The sequence below is a fragment of the Meleagris gallopavo genome, chromosome 15 (genome assembly GCF_000146605.3).
Source record: "Meleagris gallopavo isolate NT-WF06-2002-E0010 breed Aviagen turkey brand Nicholas breeding stock chromosome 15, Turkey_5.1, whole genome shotgun sequence".
Taxonomy (NCBI): Eukaryota; Metazoa; Chordata; class Aves; order Galliformes; family Phasianidae; genus Meleagris; species Meleagris gallopavo.
The window spans coordinates 8,024,929-8,035,858 of NC_015025.2; the positions used below are offsets into that span (position 1 = coordinate 8,024,929).

The 10,930-nt window shown below is 49.1% G+C and overlaps 1 protein-coding gene across 1 annotated transcript in view; it reads left to right on the forward strand.

The window, feature by feature from the left end:
• Nucleotides 1-6,733: 6,733 nt before the first annotated feature.
• The window catches only part of STK10 (serine/threonine kinase 10), a 32,966-nt gene continuing 28,769 nt past the window's right edge, over nucleotides 6,734-10,930 (forward strand). Inside the window, exons 1-2 of the mRNA XM_019620304.2 lie at nucleotides 6,734-6,751; nucleotides 6,894-7,199. Of these exons, the coding sequence (XP_019475849.1) occupies nucleotides 6,734-6,751; nucleotides 6,894-7,199 (324 nt within the window). The remainder of the gene's footprint in view (nucleotides 6,752-6,893; nucleotides 7,200-10,930) is intronic.

Here is a 10,930-nt window from a genome sequence, read left to right on the forward strand (position 1 = left end):
TTGATTGCAACTTGGTCCATAAAAACAGGGCAAAAGGAAAAAAAAGAAAAAAGAAGGTACGATTGTGATTTGGTCTTGTGCCTTGGACTGGCTGAGAGGCTCTCCTACAGTGTTTCACATGGGGAAAGAAGAGGAATGAGAATACATCACTCCTTTACTAAGGGAGCAGTGGCCCAACGATATTAAACTTGGTTGAACTTTAAACTTGATTAAACTTAATGTTCACTTGAAATGCACTGACACGTGCTCGGCTCCATCCCTTCTGAGGGCCAGGAGAAGGCTGTCTGCAACTCTGCCGAGCCATGGCTGTGTGTGCAGGGGCAGCAGGATGGCTCTCCGTGCCCTAAATATTTTGACAATTACTTCTGTGTCATGGCCTGCAGCTTGGCAGTGCTGGCTGTGGTGGGCAGCTGCATGGAAGGAAGAGCTCAGAGCAAGGCCTGGGGCCTTTCACCCTCAGGCACACGGCAATCTGCGTCCCTTAGAAAAATCCCTACCTGTCTCGTGATCGTTTTAATTTTTTTTTCCCCTTGAACATGCAGTTTCTTTGAAGCAAGAATGGGGGGAATGCACTTTCTCCTGTTCTTGAAATACTGCTGTCTGTAAATCTGGGGTTTTCCTAATGAACATTAGGTAAAACCCACCCTCACTGCCGTGCTGTGTGGGTGCTCAGGGAGCTGTGCTCACCCACAGCCACATGCCTGTCCCAGCCCTGTCCCCTGCCTGTCCCCTGCACCATGCACACAGCCACTCAGCCTGCAGCCAAGTCCATAGCGCCGTGTGCTAAACTTGTTGCAAAAAGATGCAACCACTCAAAGTGTTCTGGTGGTTTTCATTTTGGTGGGTTTTTTTTTTTTTTCTATGTTCACTTTTTTTTTTTGAATGCAGTGCATTGAGTAAGTGAAGCTCAGGGCAGACATGCTGAACTTGGGGCACTGTGCTCTTCCAGGCGGTTTGAGAACGTTTCACGTATCCATACTCCAAGCCTGCGCAGACTGAAAGCCTTCTATCCGTGTCGAGTTTTCTTTGCCCCTCGCGTGGATTTTTTCTCCTATTTCTGGCTCATGTTGGCATCGTGCAGCCAGCTCAGTTCCTGCAGGTTACGGTGCGGTGTACCAGCAGAGAAGCTTCTCTGCTTCAGCCTGTCCTGCTGTGCTTGGGTGCAATGTTCAAAGCACTGCACAGAGCTTTTCTGCACCTCAGCCAATGCACTGCTGCTTGGGCTTGTTGGCACCCCCTGCCTTCTGCTGGGCTGCTGCTGAGCTTTTAAGGTGGGAAGGGGTGCATGTGCCATGCTCCAGTCACTTTGTTTGTGCGTCCATTATAGAAAAGAAGTCCTTGGTTATTGCTTGAACTCGCTGCCAATGTTCCTTTCCATTGCCCCTGGCACGTCAAACCAGAGGAAGACATTTCTGCATTTTTACTAACACTTTTCTATTTGTTTTGCAAGCCACTTCCACTTCCCTTTAACTCTTGCAAAAGTGTTACCATAGCTACCAGAGCAGCAGTGTGATGCAGCCCTTCGGCTGGAGCTCTCCTGCCTGGCCTGGTGCCCATGTGGTGCTGCGTCTATGGGGGATGCCAGGTACATGTAGCCCTGTGGCTTCAGCAGTTTGATATGCAGAAGATCGCTGTGTGTGTGCAGCATTTGGCCCTCTGGCAGATGAGGCAGCCTGCTGGCATCTCCTCCTGTCTTGTTGGGATAAGGCTCAGCGTTATTTCCCCAAACACATGTATTGCACCTGAAAGTCATAACTCAGAAGGTTAAAATGTGCCTTGTAAAGAGTCGTACTGCTAGGAGGCTGCACTGGAGCTGGGTGCAGCATGCGAGGCTGCAGGCGTTCGGATAGAAGGTTTGAATTTTGGGTGGTCCTGTGTGCAGCCAAGAAGCATGCTCAATGATCCTCGTGTCCCTTCCAGCCTGGGATGTTCTGCGTGTCTGTGATTCTCTGCCAGGCTCAGTGTTCTGGGGCTCCCCGCTGCCACAGCTGCACTGCTGCACCCGCATCACTGCCAGCTCAGCTGCCTGGTACTCTTGGGTGGGGTGAATCCAGCATTTCCAAAACAGAAAAACCGAAAAAACAATAATAATAATTTAAAGAGAGTTATTGTGGCAGACTGAAGTAGCTCTGTGGGGCTCATCGGACATGAAAGTAATTTCAGCTCCCATTGATTATTTGGCAATAATAGGAATACTGACTTGAGCCTGTCTGCTCTGTGTTTATTGATGCAGACAGCTCAGGCAGAGTTCATTGGAAGGCAATTAATCATTATGCTATCCCTGAGAAATAGCTAATCATTCAGTTGCTTCCATACAAAGACACTCAACAAGAATTTGCTGCGTGGAAAACCAAGGCAGAACCATCAATCCCCAAATGCAGCATCCACTGGAAGGAGGCCGGGGAGCTTCTCCCTCTTGGTTCCCCAGCTCAGTAATACCTGGGGCATCAGCTTTCGCAGCACACAGAGAGAAGGGACAGAAACACGACTGCACATTATTGCAAACCAGCTCTGAAAGGGTCATCCCAGGCTTGGAAAGCCCCCAGGACACCATGCTGATGAGCAGCATGGGCAGAACTCCTGTGACACCGCTTGGAGCACGCTGGCTGCCAGCTCAGTTCTTTGTCACTGGTGGGTGAGAGCTCACAGGGACGTTCCCTGTGCCTGCCCTCAAGCACGCTGTGCCATGGCAGGGTGCTGCCTGAGGAAGGACAGAACAATCTGCCTTCCGGCAGTGAGTTCTTACAGAACTTCAAGTAGTTCCTGTGTTTGTCAGAGCCCAGGTTTCACAACAGGCTGAGTCATAGGCAAAGCCCAGTCAGCCCTTTGTATCACCTGAACAACCACCTCTTACCCCTTAAATCCTTGAAGTGGGCAGCACTTTCTTTACACCTCTGCCTCCAAGGAATGACAGTGCTTGTTCCCTGCCTTCCCACTGTGTTTGGGAGCAGGATGCTCCGCACCCATCTTTCTCCAGAGGGCTGCAGCAAGATCCTTCCTCCCTTTTGCTTTATATCCCGAATGTTGGCTCCTGCCATGGCTTTCTGGAGTGGCTTATTGGGTAACTTTTATTTGATTTGTGTTCTCCTATGAACTGCATGCCCCACTACTGTCTCTGCACAGACCTGTCAGCCTGTGTCTGTGCGGTGCAAAAAGGCACATAGGGCCAGAAGGGCATTTTGGGTTTTAAATGCCAGGACTGTAATGAATCCAGCTACAGCTCAGCAGCACATCCTGGGCACTATGCTGGCAGCTGTCTGCTCTATATTTTGTGCTAATTAGCACTCCAGGGACAAATAATCCATGGCATTAAAATGCCCAGCAGTGGAGGAGATACATGATGGAAGTGGATATTTTTTTAATTTAACTATTTTTGTTTTTGACTGACCAGCCATAGGTCACAGACTGGCATCAAACAGTTTCTGTTCTTGGGATCTCACCAGCTAGCTTCTTCTTTCTCTTCGGCCCACAAATTTCAGTGGAAAATCTGCTGGTCTGGGAAACACTAATTCACCAGAGTATGCATTTTGGGGTATTTCGTGCAGGAAATGAAACTTCTCCTCTTCTTTGCATTCTCTAGAGGTCATTTCAAATGCTGTGGCTGTCTAACAAACTCTCTGCTGGTGAGTCATCCTAGGGTACTCTCGAGTCATCTTGGGTTTCTTTTCCTCTCTATTACTGTTTTTAAATCCCAAAGAAATGAAAAGACAAGGAAAGTAGCTATCGTGAGAGAAGCTCTCATTTCCCTTGCTGCAAAATAAGGGCTTCCACCTCATGGCAGCTCCTGATGGAGATGAAGTTGTAGAGATGCAATCTTCCAGCTCTCAGAGAGCAAGCAGTGGATGCTGCCTTCCTGAGCCTGGCGCTGTGTCCCCCTGCTGTAAGGAGTACTGCCCAGGTCAGCAGCTCACGGACTGGGGGTGCAGGTTGCTTCTGTGTGATTGCTGGTTTGGCATTTTGAGGCTGGAACAATCTGTATTTTGCTTTGTGCTGATGTCTTGGAGCAGGTTATCACTTCTTGCACGTAGAAATCAGAAAAGGCCTTTAAGCCCTAAAGGATCATTGCTTGTCTCAGATGTCTGAAACTGGCTCGAAGAGATAGCAGTGTAAGCATTTGGCGTATTTAGCATCCAAACAAACCTTCCTGGAAGAATATCTCTGTTTCAATATGCTGTATGCAGGAAAATACTAGCTGAGAAGCTGGAGGAAGTTGCCAGATGTGAGTTACAGAGACCGCACAGCACGCTTAGTCAAAATTTGACATTGCCTGTACGCGTCTGGCTGCTACAGTGCAGGGCTGTGTCACACACACTGCCTGCTGATGGGGGACAGCTGTCCCTCGGCTGCTGCAGGGCTGGCACAGTGGGAGTGCAGAGGGCTGGGTTGGGGCTTGGCAAGATCGTGGGCAGCTTGGAAGGGGTCAGCAGTGCTGCCTGGGGTGTGGGTGCTCACAGTGTGTGGGGAGCAGTCTCCTCATCATGCTGGAGGGGCTTTGTTGTAGTGAAAGCCACCTTGTGCAGCTCATGGGACTCTGTCCCTTGCAAAACTGCAACCCTGCTGTCTGCAGGAATGCAGCAGTGGCCAGGAAACTGCTCTCATTCAAGTCAGTCCTTATTCATGGGGAAGGACAGCAGCTGATCATACTGTGGGCATCTGTAAGGTCCCAGATTTGCTGTTCTAACATGTAAGAAAACTCCTGGCCTGTGCCAAAGCCACGTGGACCTCACAGCTCTTCCTGCTGGCCTTGTGCACCATGTGGTGAGGCACTGCACAGGGCCAGGCAAGTCAAGGAGAAAACAGCTCTTGCTCTGCGGTTCTGCCACCAGCAGTGTGACTTCACCCACTGCATGTTTGGACTGAAAGCAAAGCAGTGTGCTAGCAGGCTCATATCTGGAGAGGAAGCCGTATCTGGAGGTTGCTGGGCTCTCACCATTAGTAACACGGGTAACGATGAATAAGATCAGATCATGGACTGCGATTGCACCCCCGCCCACAGCCTGTTTTGCAGAACTGTGTCCTCCAGGCCTGTGTGCACAGCTTCTGCAACCACAGTTGTGTGCCAGCCAAGGCTGCAGGATGGCTGGGTGCTGGGACCGTGGGGACCACGTGCCTGGGGAGGGTGAGCAGCCTGGGCCATCAGGGCCACCCCTCCCTTGGCAGTGGGCTGAGCCCCTGGGGCTCCGTGGGTGCCTTTAGGGCCCCTGAGTCCTAGTCGGAGCCCTGCTGGTGGGCCCATGCGGTAGCTGGCATCCAAGGGAAGCCCCACCTTGTCTCACAATATTTACTTTCCCTTCTTGGCTCCCTCCCAGGGCGGTAAGTGCAGAGCAAACATGGTGGGGCACTTGGTATGGAGCTTGGGAAGCACCATGCATTCCCTGTGCTTGCTTCTGTCCCGGCACCTTGCCCCGGCCTGCCTGCTCTCCTCTGGTAGCTGCTGGCAACTTACACAAATTGGAGGGGAAAAAATCCCCACAAACCCAACAAAAAATGATTTTCTTCTGAAACTAGCATGAGTTGCTGTCTTGCACTTGGGCAGCAGGCCCAGGTAGAAATGGGTTTGTCCCCTGTGGTAAAGACACAGAGGTTCGTGCCAACCAGTGTGAATTCAGCAGTCAGGACCCCTTTATTTTCCCTCTCTCCGTTATATGGCTTTCCCCTCATTCTCTCCTCCTCCCACAGCCTGGCTGGTAATACACAGCAACATTCTCACCTAAGCCTTGTAAAACTCTTCAGTAGGGCTCACAGTGTTTACGCTAGGAATTAATCCTGCTGTAAGCTCCCATGTAGGTTTTGCAGATGCGGATACATAAACCACAAAGCAGTAAGAAAGGTCCCAACTGCTCCTTCAGCATGAGCATCTCCAGCATGACTTCTGCCTTGGGAAGCAGTCGTGATCCTAGGAGAAGCAGCATGGGGGAGGGATGGGAAGTAGAAAAGGGGATTAAGCTGAAGTCATGCTGCAAGGGCTCCCCTGTGTAAGTGGAGGAGCAGAGTGTGTGAGCGAATGGGGATTTCTCCTGTTCCTCAGCCTGCTGATTCAATGAACTTCTGGGAATGGCATTCAGCTCCTGAGTCAGCTGCTTCATCTCGCCCCCTCACCCAGCCCGTGATGCTCTGATAGCAGAGTTCTTTGTACAGACAGTCTTGCAAACACACCCTTTTTTGCATTTGGTTGCAAATTTCTGCAAAAGTTGTGTAAATTTCCAACTGTAAAATGCTAATTGGCCCTGACAGTTTTGAGGGAAGCAAATGGACATCAGTGGTTGCGTTGCGTGGTGCCTCATGCTGCATTAGCAGCCTTCTTCTGGTGCATAGCATCTACAGGTACAGCAGTTCCTAGGCAGCTGTTGGTGCTCTCTTTCTAGGCAGTGAGTGATGCTTGTGGAAGGGAGGTTGGAAGTGATGGAACTCACTAACCCTGTGTTGCCAACCCTTAGAACAGCAGAGTTGTTCTCCCCCAGAAAGGAGAGGGAAAGTCAGCAAGGTTTCCCAAGCAGCAGGACAAAGGTTTGGACATATTACTAGGTATTAGGTGAAGCAGGTTACAATAAACAGGTTAATGGGACTGTATGAAATAGTGGGGCAACCTGCTGAGAGTATTTCTCTTACCATGGTCTGAACAGGTCACAGGCATGCTGGACAGTCTTCAGAAATCAAGACACACCCTTCTTGGTGCTTTACCTGCTGAGGAGGACATCCCAATGTTTCCACTACACATTGCAGAAAACTGATGATGGTTCACAGTTGTACTGTGAGTTTGGTTGGATTTTGGAGCTATCACCTACAATGTGATCAGAGAACCTCCTGATTCTGAGGTCTTCTTGCTTCCATATCTTCTCACACTACAAACAAATGGAGATATTTCCTTGTCAGTGTTCATCCTTTGTCTGAAGCTTTGCCCAGGCCAGAGGGAGCACCAGTGCATCTGCAGGCTCCCATCCTTGTGTTGCAGATGGTACTGGAAGAGCAGGAACTGTGCAGGCTCTGTGTGTTCCTCGCTATCCTCACCTGCTTATGGTGGTTTTGTCTTGCAGGCTAAGAATAAGGAAACCGGTGCCTTAGCAGCTGCCAAAGTCATTGAAACAAAGAATGAAGATGAACTGGAGGATTACATGGTGGAAATCGAAATACTGGCAACCTGTGATCACCCGCACATCGTCAAACTGCTGGGAGCCTTTTATTGGGAAGGCAAGCTATGGGTAAGAGTTTTTTCCTATGAATGACCTGTATGATTGTACATTTCTAGCTTGGCAAAGAAGAAATGGGTAACTCACAGAGAAGCAGAACCTTTGGAGCACCTTTGAGCATCAGTGTGAATTAGAAATGACTTGCAGACTGTGCTCTGCTTGCTGGATTTTCCTCACTTTCTTTGACAGGCAAACTGTCATCTAACCAAAGCCGCTTATAAATAGCCCAGGGAAGATCAAGAGATCTTAACCCTGAAGTGAAACTCAGGGTTGTTAGATTTTTCACCTTTTGTAGCTTGAAAAGGTAGAAAATGCAGCACTGATGAGAGCCTCTCTTTTGTATCCACCCTCTCATTTGAAGGATCTGATGAAAGTGTAACCCCATTTTTTTGGCTCATCCATTATTTCTGGCTCAGTGTCTGTAGCACACAACAAAGCAGGTGGGCACAGGCAAAGGGACACCAAATACAACCTAGTGGGCTGGTGCGAGGCCTGGAACAGCATTGCTTTCCTTTTGTCCAGCTGGTACAGTCTCTACCCATCCCCTCTTCCCCTACTTCTAATTTTCTATTAATTTCTTAGTGCCAGAGGAAGATTAGCATGGAAGGCGCCTTCTCTGGACACGAGCTGTAACTCACTGCTTGTCCTGCCTGCCTGGAACCAAGGGCAGAGCCTAGGCTGAGCTGCAGATCTGCCACTGGAATAATACAGCTCATACCTTCGTTCCTTGGTTAAGCAATGCTGCAGAAATGCTATTGCACTCCCTTCTGTGTGTTTCCTTGCTTCGAGGGAGAAGTCTTACATGTTGTATTTAGTTGGCTGCTAATCATGGTGCTAAGATGCTGGGCATGTTAGAGAACAAAAGTAAATATGTGCTGTTCTAAGGAAGTGAAAGGCAAACATGTTTCCTAGGAGGGGACTCAGGATTTGGACAAGATTGCAATTGAAGCCAAATAAATCCTGGCAAAACGAAATAAGCAAATGTATAACGAGCTGAGGTGAGAGGTGGTGCAGGCTTATATTGCACTGAGTTCTGCTTTTCCCTCCCTGATCTGCCTGTCCTGCACACGCTGGCCTCGCCTGCTCACTGAAATGTCAGCCCCCTCCCCTTTCCCTTCCACCTCCTTCCTGCAATAGGAAGCTTTGCCTTCCTTCCTGAAGGGAAAATGGATTGCAGATCTCTGCTCCGCTTTTGTCTACCAAGTGCTTTGTAATGTCAGATGCTTGCCGACCTACTAAAATTAAACAGCCTCTTTGAATCTAATGGAACAAGAGCCTCCTGTATGAGGCTGTCCCGTGAGGGCAGACGTGACAGCCCTGGCCATTGTTTTGGAGAGAGGATCGTTCTCTTTATTTAATTATTTGAGTGGCATTTCCATTTCAGTGCTCAGGCTGTTCCTATTAATGCTGTAGTGTTTTTCTGGCTTTAGGGGAAGTAAATACGCCGGCCCGTTGGCCTGCTGGAAGGTTTCTAGTTGCACTCAGGCTTTCTCTGAAGTCAGAGTTTTTTGCTTCTTGGTCGCCAGCCCCGTGGGGGAAAATCTGCAGCCATATATAAATGTCTCCTCATCTGGCCTTCTCCATCCCACCGTGATTTCCATCTGTGCAGTCACTTGAGCAATGCTTTCCTGGATCATTTACAAATGTTTTACAAATGTTCCCTTTGCAGGATGGGTGTGCAGACCCTGCTGTAGTTTAGGCTTCCCGTGGCACAGAGAGTGTGTGTCCTATGGTTTGCTGTGCAGGGAAGGCAGTGTTTGGGAAGGGGCAGGAGCTGTGGCACACCCTGGCTGCCAAAGCTCCAGACATGCCCAGCCTCCCAGATGGCAGGAGTGCCTTGGTCTGAATAATTTATGGCTTGATCTGTGCCACAGGCGGTCTCAGCTGACAGTCCTGAGAGGTGCTCTTGCTTCATCAGTCTGTTGACTGCCGTCTGACTCCTGAGTTTTGAGTTTACATGGAAAATATGAGAGGAAACCTGTCCTTCTGGGGCTGCCTGGACCCCAGAAGTTCTCTCTGCCAGGCGGGGCTTGGGATCGGAAGGGGACGTTCAGTTTTTGTGGGGCAAGAACCTTCCTGTGCGAAGGGAAGTGGTATAGCTCGGCACAGCCTCGTGTAAATATAGTGCTGAAATGAAGGCATGAACCAGCAAATTCCTCTTGCTTTTCGATCTGATCTATACCATGCCGAACAAGCAGAACCAGCAGAACCCCAGTGCAAAGAACAGGCTGTGCCTGGAGGGATTCAGTAATTCCCCAGGGGTATGACTGGCGACATGACAGCATCCAGCATGAAACTCCTTCCAGCATATAAACCCTTTGCTGGGATGCGGTGCCCTCGGCCACTGGGTGCTGTTCTGTCCCTTTCCTCCCCCACTGTCTGTTCTGTGCTCATGCCAGAAGCTGAGCGGCCTTGTGCTGGCTGAGAACAGCCCAGTGAGGCTTGCAGAACTGCAGTGCTGGGAGCTCTCATGATTTTATTTTATTTTTATTATAAGCCCTGTGGCATTTGATGTTCTTTTGCATAAATCCCAGCTGCTGGAAATGGGGGCACCAAATGAAAGCTGAGAATCTCCAGCTATTAAAGAAAAAAAAAAAAAGTCTGGTTGAAGTCCTTGTGGCTGTGTCACACTCTGTGTGTGAAGTGTGTTGTAGAAATTGGAAACACAAAGGCAGACACCCTCCACCCAACTTGTGTGCAACTTCAAAACAAGGCTTTTTTAACATCATTTTGTCATTGCAAAATGGGACCAAGGTGTGGGTTTTGAACATTTGGAATTAATGGTACTGAATTTGTGCTGATAATATTTCGTATATGGGAAAGGAAAACAACAAACCTCGCGTGTTCTGTCCCTCTTGAGAGTTGGGTTTCTTTGTTACTTTTGTTGGTTTGTTTCTTTCTTTCCACAAGAACGCGGACTGAGACCTCAGAGGAAGGAAAGGCCCTTTGATCTGCTTCTGAGCATCTTTGCTGCTTCCGAGCGCCTCTTCGTGCACAGGAGCAAGAGGAGATGGGGAAGGGGGTCTCGCTTGGATGGGTGAGGAGATCTGTTCTCCCAGGGCTCTGTAGTGTCTCCACCAGCAGCATCCCTGCTGCAGAGCTTGTCGGGATGTTCCAGCACCCAGGCTGTAGGGTGCTATGGAAAATAGTGTCATTTGGCTGCAGGCAGTTAACATATGACTCCCCCAGTGGCTGTATAGCTTTTCTAATGAAACACAGGGGAATTCTTTCTTCATCTCCACTCCTTTTCTATAAACTGGCGTTGCTATAGCAAACGGACTTTTGAATAAACAGATGTTTCCTAGAGATCAAAGCAGAAATGGCTATACCATGCAGGTAACCCTGCCTTGCCAGGGTGTTCTGGGGATGGTTAATTCAGTCAGCTCAGAGTTTCTCCTTGCTGGCCCGCTGTGGGGGTATGTAGCTTGCAGTTAGGCATCAGCTTTGTAGCCAGTCTTTGTACCTCTGGTAGGAAGGCATTTTGCATTTTCTGTGGGCGGGCTCTGACCTGTTCAGCCAGGGACTTTTTGGATTGTTACCCCTTTGATATGGATGTTGAGTTGGGCATTCTTGAAAATCCTGTATTGTGAAGAGATGCTCATTATCCCATGCACTAGACTGCTGGGCTATGGAAAGCGTCTCCAACTTGCAACTCTCTTAAATTGAAGTACCTTTTCTTAAAAACAAACACAAAAGAAAGCTGATAGCAGTAGTGGATTCCTTAAGGCTTTCCTAATGGGGGG